Source organism: Triturus cristatus, chromosome 11 (genome assembly GCF_964204655.1).
Source record: "Triturus cristatus chromosome 11, aTriCri1.1, whole genome shotgun sequence".
In the NCBI taxonomy this organism is placed as follows: Eukaryota; Metazoa; Chordata; class Amphibia; order Caudata; family Salamandridae; genus Triturus; species Triturus cristatus.
The window spans coordinates 205,309,755-205,327,870 of NC_140594.1; the positions used below are offsets into that span (position 1 = coordinate 205,309,755).

At 45.0% G+C, this 18,116-nt stretch overlaps 1 protein-coding gene across 2 annotated transcripts in view; it reads left to right on the forward strand.

The window, feature by feature from the left end:
• Nucleotides 1-18,116, forward strand: part of DAO (D-amino acid oxidase) — a 234,702-nt gene that overhangs the window by 203,063 nt on the left and 13,523 nt on the right. For both annotated transcript variants that reach the window (XM_085635422.1, XM_085635423.1), the window contains exon 10: nucleotides 5,486-5,584. In XM_085635422.1, the coding sequence (XP_085491548.1) occupies nucleotides 5,486-5,584 (99 nt within the window). The remainder of the gene's footprint in view (nucleotides 1-5,485; nucleotides 5,585-18,116) is intronic.

Below are 18,116 nucleotides of genomic sequence, written 5' to 3' on the forward strand. Positions count from 1 at the left end.
AGAAGGATGAAAAGCTCAGTGGGCCCGCTTGAATCTGAACACACGCCTACAGTGGACACATTAGTCCACTAAACCACTTGTATGATGCTGGTGAGGAACAGGGTGCAAAATGTCAACAACGGCTCACAGAGGCATCGGGGTGAAGATGCTGCAGGGTTCCCTTGAGGTAAAATGTTGAACAAAGGTAGTGGTAGCCAGACTGACATCCAACAAGCTTTGGCAGCGGCAAGCTCAGCCCTTCGGTCACTTAGACATCTAGGGGAAAGCGGTAGCTACCTGAAACTTGCTGGAGGTCAGGAATACATTTCCCATAATGCACTAGACCATTTACTTTTGGGAAATTCCCTCAGCATGCCCGATAGCCTGTGATTCTTTGAATCCAGGTGCGGTTTTGCCTACAGGCTGCAGGGGACTAGTACCTCAAGTCTGAAGGAGTTCTGGAGTTGGCTTTAGCTCTTTAAGGGGTTCCTCTTTGCTTTGGAACCAGTCTCTGGTCCAGGACGAGTCGCAGTTGTGCAGATGCAGGGTGGTTGCCCCAGGTGCATCCTTTGGCGCCTTTTCTTTGTGCAGGTCCTGAAGTCACAGACTCTGGTCTTTTCTTTGTCCTTTTGTTGCAAGTCGATCAGATGTGAGGTTCTGGTGCCAGGTGAGGTCCTAAATTCCTAGATTTAGTAGTCAATGGGCTACTAGCCCCGGCGGCTATTCCGCCCCTGAGGTGACCCCTTCCTTTGGAGTGTGGCACCTTTTCTTCCCAGAAGCCTATATTCTCACACTTTTAAAAATGGCCCTTTGGCTGTACAGACCTGGTAGCCCACCTTAGGGGTGTGGCTAGCCTTCTGGGGAAGTATGCCTCCTGAATTTACATGCCTGCCTGGGTTGCAAATGTACCTGGGGCAGAGGGTTGGCTATTTCCTCCTCTGGGAGGAAGCCTGGTTGCATATGAGAGGCGGTGGGAGCTTTGAAGCTCATCACCTTGATGTGCCACTTCACTAGCCATCCAGTCAGGAAGGGAGGTGACACCTCCCACCCAGGCAGGCCCTTGTATCTGAGTCCTGGGAGTGTTTACACCTCCTGGCGGGGGGTCAGATTCCTGTCTTGGCTGTCAACCAGAGCATAGGAAAGGCTGTGGCAACCAAATGGGTAACCTCTAAGGTAGGCACCTGGATGCATGTCACATTAAATCTGACTTTGGGAAAAAGTTGGGTTTGCTGAGACTAGTTGTTTGATACCAAACATGACAGTTTTCAGTGGGACCATAGTGGAGACAGCAACCTGGGGGTGCCCAACTGCCAGCCCATGTTATCCTATGGCCCCCTGAACACTTATAGTAGCCCCTAATGGAAGGAGGCTACTATAGGGACATATAAGCTTGCACTTATATGTCTACACCTTTATTATAATGCACCCTGTCTCCTGTGCTCTGGAGGCCTACCTTAGGGTTGACTGACATATATTACAAAATAGTGCTGTGACCTTGCCACTCTAGGTGAGGGCAAAGTCCAGTTTGAGCAGTTTGCAAAGCTCATGCAGTCTGAAATGGCAAAGCTGCTGTGTAGAAATATAAACCTTCTCAGGGGTTTCACTGATACACCTGGTCTTTTTTAACCAACAAAGAAGAGATTGGCACAGAAGCTGTAATATAAAAACAATGCATTTATTAAACCTCGCATGAGGAAGATTGCATCACACAGTACCCTCAAGTCACTGTAGGAGGCATTCTAAGGAGTACAGAGAACAGGGGCCTTAAATACCCACACAGGAGCTCAAAAGAAGGCAGTACAAGTACACATGAGAAGAGTTACACACATAGATGGTCATACAGAAAATGCACAGTCAACAAGTAGGAGGAGTAATGAGTTGCTGACATCATTTAGAACAGCCTGACAGTTATAACATAAGAGCAGGTGTTTTCTACTAGCTAGGCCTTTCTGAGCATGTGCGAGGTTCTGGAACAGGGAGAAAGCAAATGGCTAGCACATAGTTAACTAAAATGGCTGCCAATTACAAAATGGCTTTCAGCTCATGCTAACAGATTCCTGCAATCTTTAACAGCTGTCATATATTTACTTGGATCATTCAGAGTGACACAATTAGTGCTGCAGGCCCTGGTGACCTCCATTAACTCCCATGCCCTGGGTACCACTGGTACAATCTATCAGGGACTTATAAGGGGGTTCAAGTGTTTGCAAATTGGGGTTACCAGTTCACTTGCACCACATTTATGGGAGAGATTTCTGGCACTGGGGCCTGGTTAGCAGGCTTCGGTGCACCTTCAGAGTCAAAAACCATCAGCATTAGAGTTCAAATGGGGCAAAAAGTGGGGGGAGCGGGGGCTGCAAAAATCCAGTTTCCCTACAATTTATCTAATGGAGTTAAGGCACCCGCTACCTAAATCTCTTTGTGCCCAGCAATTTCAGAGTATAGTAATAGTAAGCTAATTCTGGTGGCTAAAGCACTTGCTGGGACGATCTGTGTTTTGTCTAGTCACAGTCCTGACTTATTATGAAGTAGCAAACAGTGTTAATGTGCCTGCTGCAAAAAACAAAGTTTAACGTGTAGAACGCAGATTTATATTTTGTAGATAAGTGGGTTACTGCTTTTGTCATTTTCTAGCATTATTCTAAGGTTGCTAAAAAGGGTCTTTTGGATAGTAATAAAGTCTTATATTAGTACAGACAACCTCAACCGCTGTGTTATGTTTTAAATCCTGACTTTGTCTTTCTCCAAACTAATATATAGAATGCCTACCAGTTTGGATGGTATGTGGCTTCTTCTCCTTGTAATCCTTATTGTTTATGTAACATTTCCTTACATGCTCATGAGTCATTGTATAATGTCTGTGTGATGTACAGTGCTCTGACACCTATTGGAACTTGTAGCGCTATAAAAAGTATTAGAAATAAATGAGTGCTATAAAAATTGTTATTAATGTAATTACTCATACAGACGAATATGTCTCACATTCTTATATTGCACTCATATCTCTTACTTACAGGCGATGGATAAAGTAATAAAACTGACACCAAATCATAGTGTCTCTTAAGCACTTGGGAGCTGGCAACAAGCTTAGCGACTTTGTTTCCCTCCATGGCAGTTCCATCCAGGTGTTAGGCTCCAGATAGACATGAAGATTCTGCAACAAAAGTAGGGCTGATGACCCTTTAAGTCAGGCGTTTGAGTTGGACCCAGCTGGAAGTGAAACTAACAACCCCCTTCACTCCTTGCAGGTTCCTGTTCTGAAAGCAAAGCAAAGTGAGAGCGCTGCTGACTATGTTGGTATACACAATGTATTCCGTGACTTTTTATTATAGAAATTGTGCTGCAAAATGCAACATTTTACAACAATTTTTTTTAATGTTCTCAGGGGACCTGGGAAGCATTCAGCTCGCTCGCTATGAATTGTTAATTGTTCTTACTCCCCACCACTTTCAAATTCCACCAGCCGTCACTGGCCTGTAGTATATTGATGTTATCTTGGCAAATATTTTGATAAGACTGCTTAAGCCACTTAATGGATGTGTGCAAACCCCGGTTTCTTTCTTGGCTCCCAGGAGTGGTAAAATGCGTATTTATTTACCGCAGCACACAAATGGTGCACTATACGAAATCGTGGGGAAATGTTCTGTGGTCCAGCCCTGGAGATGTGATTTGTTAACTCTCTTCCTCAGTCCTCAAGCCAGTTTCTACATAACCAAGACAAATCATGATAAATATTCAACAGAGTCTGGTCTACCCAGTCAAAGGGCAGCCCCAGTAAGATCTTTGTGAATTGGCCACAAGTAAGGATTCAATAATTGTAGTGATAATATTCTGCTTGATTGAATATAGAATTGGTGCAGTGGGTTTCAATAGCTTGACATAAACTGATGTCCATGCAATGGCTGAAGAGAACCAGAGTGCTGGGCACTACCGAGGTGGCTTCCATTTAGCACAATCACCACTCACAAAATACTGCAAACATTGGCAGCATACAGTTTGTGCTGATGAATTTCCACAATCTGCACAGGCGTTTAGTACATAAACTGGTCCAGAGAATTGCGAAAGACCACCATGCTGCACATGTGAATCACAAACCTTTCTCTCGTGCATAGGTAGGGTCCCCGCAGGCGCCCACTTCCACCTGCAGCAAACAGAATGTTTTGTTCCCAAAATAGGACGAGACCACCACAGGGACTGCGGGACTGTGTATCGGACTGACTGATGCAAAAGAAACAGGAGTTTGTCCTTGACTGGACCCGAGAAGGGCCGGCTAGAGCTGAATGACCATGAAGCTAGCAATTTGTGCACGCCCTTTGTTGACAATAAAGGCAAAAATAGTCACAGTGGCCATGCTAGCTTCTGTTCAAACTTCATACTTGAATAGTTAGCATCACATCCATGTACACAGGGGACAGGAGAAACCCTTGTGTCTACGCGCATGAGAGTTACACAACTCTTGGGAAGCAGAGTAAGTCAGTGCACAACTGTAGTCAACACAAATGTCTGCAACACATACAATCTCTTTCTCTCTCTCTTGCTCTCTCTCTTCAGTATTCTGCTCTTTAGCAAGGTGTCCATCCGCACACAATATACTTTGTCGGACTACTATGGCAATGTGCGCCTTCTGAAACCAAAACACATTTTGCTTTTAGCCGATGTTATTTTATACTACCCAGCTGGTGCCTCAACAATTATTTTGACAAAGCCCATAAAAATAACCAGCATTGACACAGACAGGCAGGTGGTAACAAAGTCCGCCATCTCCAGACTTGTTGACTTTGCAAGTGTTAGAAATATTTATGAAGAAGAACCCTCCTCAGGTCCTTCTAGAAAGATCTGGTTTTGCTCGCTTTGTTCGCTTTTGGGATGAAATTCTGGACAGGTTAACACCCTACCGCATTAAAATGACACCAGCCACAACTGACCAGAACTACACATTTTTTAAAAACTGTATGTTGGAGAAACTTGGGAAGCTGTAAAGTACACTTTCCAAAAAGCTATACTAATTAAAATAAAAATTTCCAGCAGTTTCTTTGTAAGCTGAAAATGATCGCAGATAACAGTTTAACACACTTCTCCCTAAAACACAATCTGTAGCCCAGCTGTAAACTAGTCGTGTACAGAGACCACAGTCGGTAGCCTCCCATCACCATTCAAACGGAAGATGAAATAAAAAGCAATTCCACTGCAGCAGCTAGCTGCTGGAAAAATATCAATGTCTTGAAAGAACCCTGCTACCAAATCAGATAATTTTGGGATTTACTTATTAATCAATCAGTCAGGGTTTGTAAACTGCGGCTACTCACCCATGACGGTCTCAAGGCGCTGGGGAGAGGGGGGGGGGGGGGGGCTGCTGGTCGCTGCTGGTGTTCCGTCGAAGTGCCAGGTCTTGAAATCCTTCCTGAATTGGGTCAGCGACTGGGATTGTCTGAGGTGGAGAGGCAGGGTGTTCCAGGTCTTGGCAGTGCGGTAGGAGAATAAACTTATTGTTTTAATTTTTTTTCAGAATGCAAAAATCGTGGCCGAGTGGAGTGGCTTGCGGCCTGTACGTGACAACGTACGACTGGAACGAGAGATGCTTACTTGCGGGAATACTAAATTTGAGGTGAGATATCTGCTCCTGGATGATTATGGTTGAGATACAAGATCTGGTCCCGCATCTGAACCACGTTCATACCTCAGAGCAATTTCTCCTAGTTTCACCTTTATGATGGCTCCTGGGCTATCAAAAATTCTGTTTCATGCACCAGTATGTTACTCCGATTATATATACATCAACAACAAAAGAGTGAACAAAGTAAGGAGCAAACTAGAAGTAACAGCGTGAGCAAAAAGTTGTGTTTTTAAGAGAACCCTCACTCACCAACCTGGTTGGTGACATGCTTCATCATCGGGTTCCACCAGAGAGGCCGAATGCCTCTCTGGTGTGCTACAACGCCTGAACTACAGCGGAGCTGGTTTTTGATGGAAAGGGGAGTGAAAAATTTAAAAGGTGAGTGGTTTTAACCAATAACCAATTTAATTTTGGCAAACCAAATACCGAACTAAAAACAAGTGGGTTGGACAGAAGCCGGCCAATTAGGTGGGACAAGGCTTATCCAAATGGGGGAAGGTCAACATGTTTCTGCTTAATGAGCCCAGTCGGCTAAGCATTCATCAGGACCATAGGGAACACCACGGCGGTATGCACACGCTAAGGTGTACCTTGCGGGAGTGTGCGAGCATGGAAGTAAGTAGTTTCCCTTTACCATCGCGTCCCTCTGGTCCCAGTGAGTTTCTTTTACGAGTACCCAGACCAACAAGGTTCTCTTATTTATCTACTCCCATAGATACTATAGCTCACTACCCCCCTCTCGGACCCATGACGCAACAAATACTGGTTTACTGAGTAAGAATTCAGCCCCCTTTTTTTCCATGTTGTTGTTGTTTTTAGTACCAAATTGATAGTCATGCACTGGAGCAACAGCGCCTGGCAAACACCATGTGTGCTCATTTCAGCATGTACTCCACTGGCACGAGTCCGCTATATATGTATATATGTGTGTATATATATTTTTAAAGGCAAACACTACGGCTAATATAGCCCACGCCGACAGCACATCGCTGGCCGGCTAGTCAATACATTGTTATTTTGACTTCACTGACACAATTTGTGCGCAGGACCACTACGAAAACACGTTGATAAAAGTACAGGTCCCACAGCTCACACAGAGCACCACTCTCTTTTTTTTGTGTGGGAGTCTTGATAACCACTTAACGTTATTTGACACCCACTCCCCCTTCACAGCATGGGCCAACCAATTGTGTTCACCTGAATCACGTAAAGCATAAGATATTCAAGTGACACAATGTGTCTATATGTATATGTCTTTATGTGTGTTATGTCTGTTTTTTCCTTTTACAGGCGTTACTAGCCCCTTAATTACAGGATGGCTCATGCGGTAAAACAGTGAGTCCTACCGCTCTAACACACCATTGGTTTGGGTGCACCTTAGCGTGTGCATACCGCCGTGGTGTTCCCTATGGTCCTGATGAATGCTTAGCCGACTGGGCTCATTAAGCAGAAACATGTTGACCTTCCCCCATTTGGATAAGCCTTGTCCCACCTAATTGGCCGGCTTCTGTCCAACCCACTTGTTTTTAGTTCGGTATTTGGTTTGCCAAAATTAAATTGGTTATTGGTTAAAACCACTCACCTTTTAAATTTTTCACTCCCCTTTCCATCAAAAACCAGCTCCGCTGTAGTTCAGGCGTTGTAGCACACCAGAGAGGCATTCGGCCTCTCTGGTGGAACCCGATGATGAAGCATGTCACCAACCAGGTTGGTGAGTGAGGGTTCTCTTAAAAACACAACTTTTTGCTCACGCTGTTACTTCTAGTTTGCTCCTTACTTTGTTCACTCTTTTGTTGTTGATGTATCATTAACCATGGGGGATCAAGAGTGACTGTCCCTCACCCTCTCGTTGTTATTGTGATATTTGGCAGCGCACAGCTGCGAGGGTATTTTTTCCCTTTTTTTGCCTTTATATTTAGCGACTCTTCAACACAACATCATGGATAACCTGGGCCTCTCTTACTCCAATGAGGAAGTAGATGCCCTTTTGGCAGATCCCTCACTGTTTTCTGATCCTTCTATTGCTCAAACTATTTCACAAACCACTGAGTGGGATAAATTAAGTGAGCAGAAACGGGGACGGATACGCACTATTCTCCACGGCACAATTCTTACAGAATATCTCAGGAACAATATAGCACCCAAAGGGTTACTGGTCACCAATGCCCCCCGAATTTTCCTAGATGATGCACAGTTTAGGAAGGAATGGGCCCAAATTGCCTGGCACTGCACCAGGGATTGGCTGGTGCTGATTATTAAAACAGCACTGAGGCTCTCAGAGGCCATAATGGTGGAAATCCAACTAACGGAAACCCATTTCAAATCGACATTAGTGGGATTTAAGAAACGACTAGAAGAACTGAACAGAGAAATGACTGAATACAAAGACTCTCTCACTCACTCAAAAGCCCAAAAATTCCAGAAAGATCTGTCCAAATGGTCCTATGTGCGAGCATATCCTTACACCAGCCCAGACTATACTCCGCCGACCAAAAATGATTTTGGCACTGATAGTTCAGCTGACGAATCCACTGGTAGTGATTCAAGCAGTGGCAGCTACAAGGCTCGACATCGGGGGAGAGGAAGAAACAGACGACAATACAATAACCAGTCTTGGCTTCCCTACCAACAACCCCCCTTTCAACCACCCCCGTTCCACCCAATGATGGGTTGGAACCCTGGTTTCTTTCCACCTCCACAGTTCCAGCAGAACCAATACCGCCCTCCTTTTTTAGAGAGGGGCAGGAGAGGCAGGGGCCGAAGAAGAGGCTCCACCCAGGTCCATTGGCAGCAAGACGAAGCAGTGGGGGACAACACGAGGAGCAAGACACAACGGGCAGGCCCCAGCAACCAATGAGTCTGATCACTAATTTATCATCCATAACACTTACGTCCGATGAAACTTCAGTCCTGGAGAAGGGGCTAGGTTTCATACCTACAGCCAATTTTGATCGCTTTAAACTAAGATGCGAACTCTCCAACTTTTTCAGAAAACTCAAGCTCAAAAGCTTTTTTGAGAAAACACCTTCGGACAGTACCGACTCTCCGTCAAGTGATACTGGATTTAAGATCAAATCCAATTTTACTCCTCCCCCACACTCTATACCGCCGGAAATCACAGCATTCGAACAGGCGGTTTCTAACGATGTCGAAGCCTTCATTGAACCCGACCGTTTCAAGAACATGACGGCGGGCGAATTTCAAGCGCTTCTCTCTCTGCAGTCAAACACAGACATCGTGATTAAACCGGCAGACAAGGGTGGAGGAGTAGTCATTCAGGATACCACTGCCTACGACAGGGAATGTAGACGTCTCCTTAATGATCCCATTAGTTATAAACCTTTGACTACGGATCCATCTTTGGAACTCCAAGGTATCATTCATGATTTGGTCAATGACGCCGAAACTAATGGCTATATCACCAAACAAGAAGCAACTTTCCTCACTACTAGTGAAGGGAAGATTCCTTATTTCTATACCTTACCAAAAACGCACAAGAACAAGACACCACCTCCTGGTCGACCCATTGTGTCAGGGATTGGCTCATTGCTGGAACCCCTGTCACGTTACTGTGATTTTTTTCTGAAGCCACTGATTCAATCAACAAGCACTTATCTGAAAGACACCAAAAGTCTGTTGTCACTACTTCAAGGGATGGTTCTCCCGGAAGATGTATCCTTCCTTGTGACAATGGATATCGAAAGTCTGTACACCTGCATCCCGCAGGATGACACCATCAATGTCGTGAGACGCACCCTTGAGTCCAGTGATTGGAACTACACGACTCCGCGAGAATTCATTGTTAGCTGTGCCACTCTCGCACTAAAAAGGAACTTTTTCGAATATAAGGGTGACCTTTTTCAACAAATCACAGGAACTTCAATGGGCAGCACTTTTGCGCCTTCGGTAGCCGGGTTGTATGTTTTCGACTTCGAAGGAAAATTCATTTTGGATCCCAACAACCCCTTTCAGTCAAACCTCTTCTTTTGGAAAAGGTACATTGACGATGTGCTGATCATTTGGCAGGGCTCTGAGGACTGCCTCAAAGATTTCTTTGGATGGATAAATACTTGCGATCCCCATCTCAGATTCACCCACACACATGACAAGGACGAGATGATCTTCCTTGATGTGGTAATCACTAGAACAGGTGATACCCTCCAAACCAGGACTCACCATAAACCGACGGCAAAGAATAATCTGTTACATTTTTCCAGTTACCACCCTCGCCCTCTGAGGGAAAACCTCCCCTTTGGGCAATTTTTGCGTCTCCGTCGGAACTGTAGCGAAGTGTCTACATACAAGAAACAAGCACAAGAGCTTACATCGAAATTGAAATCTCGGGGCTACCCTGATAGAATCCTTTCCAGGAGCAACAAGCGGGCCCGGAATCAGAATCGAGACGCTCTACTAGAAGACCATGTGAGAGATGATCAGGATTCCATACCTCTCACTTGTGTAACGACTTTCAATGCAGCATCAAACGCAGTCAATAAGTCCATTAAAAAGCACTGGAATATCCTGACAAGCAACAAGCACAACTGGGATAAACCTTTATTCTCTTACAAAAGAGCAAGGAGTTTAAAGGATGCCTTGGTCCACACTCGCCCGAAGATATCAGACAAAGATCAAAACCAGTCTATTACTGGTGCGTGGGGCCTTCCTCCTATTGTTGGTCACTACCCTTGCGGCTCATGTAGCGTCTGCCACCTGACTTCCCCCTCGAAATGCCTTGAACTTGAACCAGGGAGACAATGGGTGCAGAGAACGCACACAAACTGTAACTCTACAGACGTTGTTTACCTCATCACTTGTCCATGCGGACTAAGATACGTCGGGATGACAGGGAGGAAAATTAAACAGCGCATATGCGAACATCGCAGTACCATTCGCTGTCGAAAACTAAGCACGAAATTGACAGAACATTTCCTTTTGGCCAATCATACCACGAACGATATGACTTGGTCAATCATTGAAAAATTGAAACCAGGACAAAAGACCCAGCAACTACTCTTTGAAAAAGAGCAAAGGTGGGTCTATCGCCTTTCGACTCACCTCACAGGTCTTAATGATAACATCCCGTGGAACTCCGTCTTGAAGAATTGAAATATGGGTTGCTTTCCACCATTAGGACAAACACCTTGATGGCCTCTTTGTAGCACTGCCTAGGATTCCTTTAGACCCCCTATGTTCTCATCGGAACTGACCAATGCAGTGGGTCACCATCAGACACTAAACGCAAAGCGCCTCTCTTTAATGTCCTCATTAAACCAGTAATCACTTAGGGAACCCTCCCGTAAAGTGTAAAGGAAAAATTTTTTTCTTTGAAAAGTTTTCAGATATCACGTGGCATTTTAAAGTAGTCAACAATCACCGGCCATTTCCAAACATAAGTAAACATGACGAAATATTGTCGCCATTATTTGTCATGCTCGCTGAAAAAACTAACATATCTTACTTCAGCCCACCACTTTCTAAACTACCAATCCCAATGGGACTAGGTCTGGGGGCTCGGCCGCCAACACACGCCCCTGTTGATGATGTCACGCGTTCACGGATGCTGTTGCTATCACGTGACACGCATTTCCGCATCACGTGAAAGGTTTGCATCTGTATTTATTCCGGCTCTCACTCCATACTCACCAAGATCCGGGCCGAGCAGGACCGATCCAGGTACCTTGCGGGAGTGTGCGAGCATGGAAGTAAGTAGTTTCCCTTTACCATCGCGTCCCTCTGGTCCCAGTGAGTTTCTTTTACGAGTACCCAGACCAACAAGGTTCTCTTATTTATCTACTCCCATAGATACTATAGCTCACTACCCCCCTCTCGGACCCATGACGCAACAAATACTGGTTTACTGAGTAAGAATTCAGCCCCCTTTTTTTCCATGTTGTTGTTGTTTTTAGTACCAAATTGATAGTCATGCACTGGAGCAACAGCGCCTGGCAAACACCATGTGTGCTCATTTCAGCATGTACTCCACTGGCACGAGTCCGCTATATATGTATATATGTGTGTATATATATTTTTAAAGGCAAACACTACGGCTAATATAGCCCACGCCGACAGCACATCGCTGGCCGGCTAGTCAATACATTGTTATTTTGACTTCACTGACACAATTTGTGCGCAGGACCACTACGAAAACACGTTGATAAAAGTACAGGTCCCACAGCTCACACAGAGCACCACTCTCTTTTTTTTGTGTGGGAGTCTTGATAACCACTTAACGTTATTTGACACCCACTCCCCCTTCACAGCATGGGCCAACCAATTGTGTTCACCTGAATCACGTAAAGCATAAGATATTCAAGTGACACAATGTGTCTATATGTATATGTCTTTATGTGTGTTATGTCTGTTTTTTCCTTTTACAGGCGTTACTAGCCCCTTAATTACAGGATGGCTCATGCGGTAAAACAGTGAGTCCTACCGCTCTAACACACCATTGGTTTGGGTGCACCTTAGCGTGTGCATACCGCCGTGGTGTTCCCTATGGTCCTGATGAATGCTTAGCCGACTGGGCTCATTAAGCAGAAACATGTTGACCTTCCCCCATTTGGATAAGCCTTGTCCCACCTAATTGGCCGGCTTCTGTCCAACCCACTTGTTTTTAGTTCGGTATTTGGTTTGCCAAAATTAAATTGGTTATTGGTTAAAACCACTCACCTTTTAAATTTTTCACTCCCCTTTCCATCAAAAACCAGCTCCGCTGTAGTTCAGGCGTTGTAGCACACCAGAGAGGCATTCGGCCTCTCTGGTGGAACCCGATGATGAAGCATGTCACCAACCAGGTTGGTGAGTGAGGGTTCTCTTAAAAACACAACTTTTTGCTCACGCTGTTACTTCTAGTTTGCTCCTTACTTTGTTCACTCTTTTGTTGTTGATGTATCATTAACCATGGGGGATCAAGAGTGACTGTCCCTCACCCTCTCGTTGTTATTGTGATATTTGGCAGCGCACAGCTGCGAGGGTATTTTTTCCCTTTTTTTGCCTTTATATTTAGCGACTCTTCAACACAACATCATGGATAACCTGGGCCTCTCTTACTCCAATGAGGAAGTAGATGCCCTTTTGGCAGATCCCTCACTGTTTTCTGATCCTTCTATTGCTCAAACTATTTCACAAACCACTGAGTGGGATAAATTAAGTGAGCAGAAACGGGGACGGATACGCACTATTCTCCACGGCACAATTCTTACAGAATATCTCAGGAACAATATAGCACCCAAAGGGTTACTGGTCACCAATGCCCCCCGAATTTTCCTAGATGATGCACAGTTTAGGAAGGAATGGGCCCAAATTGCCTGGCACTGCACCAGGGATTGGCTGGTGCTGATTATTAAAACAGCACTGAGGCTCTCAGAGGCCATAATGGTGGAAATCCAACTAACGGAAACCCATTTCAAATCGACATTAGTGGGATTTAAGAAACGACTAGAAGAACTGAACAGAGAAATGACTGAATACAAAGACTCTCTCACTCACTCAAAAGCCCAAAAATTCCAGAAAGATCTGTCCAAATGGTCCTATGTGCGAGCATATCCTTACACCAGCCCAGACTATACTCCGCCGACCAAAAATGATTTTGGCACTGATAGTTCAGCTGACGAATCCACTGGTAGTGATTCAAGCAGTGGCAGCTACAAGGCTCGACATCGGGGGAGAGGAAGAAACAGACGACAATACAATAACCAGTCTTGGCTTCCCTACCAACAACCCCCCTTTCAACCACCCCCGTTCCACCCAATGATGGGTTGGAACCCTGGTTTCTTTCCACCTCCACAGTTCCAGCAGAACCAATACCGCCCTCCTTTTTTAGAGAGGGGCAGGAGAGGCAGGGGCCGAAGAAGAGGCTCCACCCAGGTCCATTGGCAGCAAGACGAAGCAGTGGGGGACAACACGAGGAGCAAGACACAACGGGCAGGCCCCAGCAACCAATGAGTCTGATCACTAATTTATCATCCATAACACTTACGTCCGATGAAACTTCAGTCCTGGAGAAGGGGCTAGGTTTCATACCTACAGCCAATTTTGATCGCTTTAAACTAAGATGCGAACTCTCCAACTTTTTCAGAAAACTCAAGCTCAAAAGCTTTTTTGAGAAAACACCTTCGGACAGTACCGACTCTCCGTCAAGTGATACTGGATTTAAGATCAAATCCAATTTTACTCCTCCCCCACACTCTATACCGCCGGAAATCACAGCATTCGAACAGGCGGTTTCTAACGATGTCGAAGCCTTCATTGAACCCGACCGTTTCAAGAACATGACGGCGGGCGAATTTCAAGCGCTTCTCTCTCTGCAGTCAAACACAGACATCGTGATTAAACCGGCAGACAAGGGTGGAGGAGTAGTCATTCAGGATACCACTGCCTACGACAGGGAATGTAGACGTCTCCTTAATGATCCCATTAGTTATAAACCTTTGACTACGGATCCATCTTTGGAACTCCAAGGTATCATTCATGATTTGGTCAATGACGCCGAAACTAATGGCTATATCACCAAACAAGAAGCAACTTTCCTCACTACTAGTGAAGGGAAGATTCCTTATTTCTATACCTTACCAAAAACGCACAAGAACAAGACACCACCTCCTGGTCGACCCATTGTGTCAGGGATTGGCTCATTGCTGGAACCCCTGTCACGTTACTGTGATTTTTTTCTGAAGCCACTGATTCAATCAACAAGCACTTATCTGAAAGACACCAAAAGTCTGTTGTCACTACTTCAAGGGATGGTTCTCCCGGAAGATGTATCCTTCCTTGTGACAATGGATATCGAAAGTCTGTACACCTGCATCCCGCAGGATGACACCATCAATGTCGTGAGACGCACCCTTGAGTCCAGTGATTGGAACTACACGACTCCGCGAGAATTCATTGTTAGCTGTGCCACTCTCGCACTAAAAAGGAACTTTTTCGAATATAAGGGTGACCTTTTTCAACAAATCACAGGAACTTCAATGGGCAGCACTTTTGCGCCTTCGGTAGCCGGGTTGTATGTTTTCGACTTCGAAGGAAAATTCATTTTGGATCCCAACAACCCCTTTCAGTCAAACCTCTTCTTTTGGAAAAGGTACATTGACGATGTGCTGATCATTTGGCAGGGCTCTGAGGACTGCCTCAAAGATTTCTTTGGATGGATAAATACTTGCGATCCCCATCTCAGATTCACCCACACACATGACAAGGACGAGATGATCTTCCTTGATGTGGTAATCACTAGAACAGGTGATACCCTCCAAACCAGGACTCACCATAAACCGACGGCAAAGAATAATCTGTTACATTTTTCCAGTTACCACCCTCGCCCTCTGAGGGAAAACCTCCCCTTTGGGCAATTTTTGCGTCTTCGTCGGAACTGTAGCGAAGTGTCTACATACAAGAAACAAGCACAAGAGCTTACATCGAAATTGAAATCTCGGGGCTACCCTGATAGAATCCTTTCCAGGAGCAACAAGCGGGCCCGGAATCAGAATCGAGACGCTCTACTAGAAGACCATGTGAGAGATGATCAGGATTCCATACCTCTCACTTGTGTAACGACTTTCAATGCAGCATCAAACGCAGTCAATAAGTCCATTAAAAAGCACTGGAATATCCTGACGAGCAACAAGCACAACTGGGATAAACCTTTATTCTCTTACAAAAGAGCAAGGAGTTTAAAGGATGCCTTGGTCCTCACTCGCCCGAAGATATCAGACAAAGATCAAAACCAGTCTATTACTGGTGCGTGGGGCCTTCCTCCTATTGTTGGTCACTACCCTTGCGGCTCATGTAGCGTCTGCCACCTGACTTCCCCCTCGAAATGCCTTGAACTTGAACCAGGGAGACAATGGGTGCAGAGAACGCACACAAACTGTAACTCTACAGACGTTGTTTACCTCATCACTTGTCCATGCGGACTAAGATACGTCGGGATGACAGGGAGGAAAATTAAACAGCGCATATGCGAACATCGCAGTACCATTCGCTGTCGAAAACTAAGCACGAAATTGACAGAACATTTCCTTTTGGCCAATCATACCACGAACGATATGACTTGGTCAATCATTGAAAAATTGAAACCAGGACAAAAGACCCAGCAACTACTCTTTGAAAAAGAGCAAAGGTGGGTCTATCGCCTTTCGACTCACCTCACAGGTCTTAATGATAACATCCCGTGGAACTCCGTCTTGAAGAATTGAAATATGGGTTGCTTTCCACCATTAGGACAAACACCTTGATGGCCTCTTTGTAGCACTGCCTAGGATTCCTTTAGACCCCCTATGTTCTCATCGGAACTGACCAATGCAGTGGGTCACCATCAGACACTAAACGCAAAGCGCCTCTCTTTAATGTCCTCATTAAACCAGTAATCACTTAGGGAACCCTCCCGTAAAGTGTAAAGGAAAAATTTTTTTCTTTGAAAAGTTTTCAGATATCACGTGGCATTTTAAAGTAGTCAACAATCACCGGCCATTTCCAAACATAAGTAAACATGACGAAATATTGTCGCCATTATTTGTCATGCTCGCTGAAAAAACTAACATATCTTACTTCAGCCCACCACTTTCTAAACTACCAATCCCAATGGGACTAGGTCTGGGGGCTCGGCCGCCAACACACGCCCCTGTTGATGATGTCACGCGTTCACGGATGCTGTTGCTATCACGTGACACGCATTTCCGCATCACGTGAAAGGTTTGCATCTGTATTTATTCCGGCTCTCACTCCATACTCACCAAGATCCGGGCCGAGCAGGACCGATCCAGGTACCTTGCGGGAGTGTGCGAGCATGGAAGTAAGTAGTTTCCCTTTACCATCGCGTCCCTCTGGTCCCAGTGAGTTTCTTTTACGAGTACCCAGACCAACAAGGTTCTCTTATTTATCTACTCCCATAGATACTATAGCTCACTACCCCCCTCTCGGACCCATGACGCAACAAATACTGGTTTACTGAGTAAGAATTCAGCCCCCTTTTTTTCCATGTTGTTGTTGTTTTTAGTACCAAATTGATAGTCATGCACTGGAGCAACAGCGCCTGGCAAACACCATGTGTGCTCATTTCAGCATGTACTCCACTGGCACGAGTCCGCTATATATGTATATATGTGTGTATATATATTTTTAAAGGCAAACACTACGGCTAATATAGCCCACGCCGACAGCACATCGCTGGCCGGCTAGTCAATACATTGTTATTTTGACTTCACTGACACAATTTGTGCGCAGGACCACTACGAAAACACGTTGATAAAAGTACAGGTCCCACAGCTCACACAGAGCACCACTCTCTTTTTTTTGTGTGGGAGTCTTGATAACCACTTAACGTTATTTGACACCCACTCCCCCTTCACAGCATGGGCCAACCAATTGTGTTCACCTGAATCACGTAAAGCATAAGATATTCAAGTGACACAATGTGTCTATATGTATATGTCTTTATGTGTGTTATGTCTGTTTTTTCCTTTTACAGGCGTTACTAGCCCCTTAATTACAGGATGGCTCATGCGGTAAAACAGTGAGTCCTACCGCTCTAACACACCATTGGTTTGGGTGCACCTTAGCGTGTGCATACCGCCGTGGTGTTCCCTATGGTCCTGATGAATGCTTAGCCGACTGGGCTCATTAAGCAGAAACATGTTGACCTTCCCCCATTTGGATAAGCCTTGTCCCACCTAATTGGCCGGCTTCTGTCCAACCCACTTGTTTTTAGTTCGGTATTTGGTTTGCCAAAATTAAATTGGTTATTGGTTAAAACCACTCACCTTTTAAATTTTTCACTCCCCTTTCCATCAAAAACCAGCTCCGCTGTAGTTCAGGCGTTGTAGCACACCAGAGAGGCATTCGGCCTCTCTGGTGGAACCCGATGATGAAGCATGTCACCAACCAGGTTGGTGAGTGAGGGTTCTCTTAAAAACACAACTTTTTGCTCACGCTGTTACTTCTAGTTTGCTCCTTACTTTGTTCACTCTTTTGTTGTTGATGTATCATTAACCATGGGGGATCAAGAGTGACTGTCCCTCACCCTCTCGTTGTTATTGTGACTCCGATTATATACCCTTCTCTGACATAGTGGCAAAGCATAAAACACTTTTTAAAATGATTAGTTTATTGTTCTTTAGACCATCATGTATGAAGTTCTCGAGGCACAGTTTGAGGGGTTCAGCACCGAAGATTGACTAGCCAGGGGCATTATCGTAGGATATTTGGCTTACAGAAGAATCGTTGAGGTCACAATTTTAACATTCTTTGTGCATCAAAAGACTGAGTTGTTTTTGTCACAAGCACAATTCATGTGATACGTCCTTCTGAGTTGTGTTCTCTGTTTCTGATCCACGTTTTGTTTGAAAAACAAGCTGTGATTGATTCCTCAGAGGGCATCCTTCTACTAATTCACATGCACAGGAGTGTCTCTAAACAAATCTCTTCTTGAATGTATAAATAAATCAAATGCATCAAGAGTAAAGGGTTCATGCTCTACTGCACAGGCGCATCAGCTTTTGGGATGCTTGTAGGTAGCCTTTGGGGCACT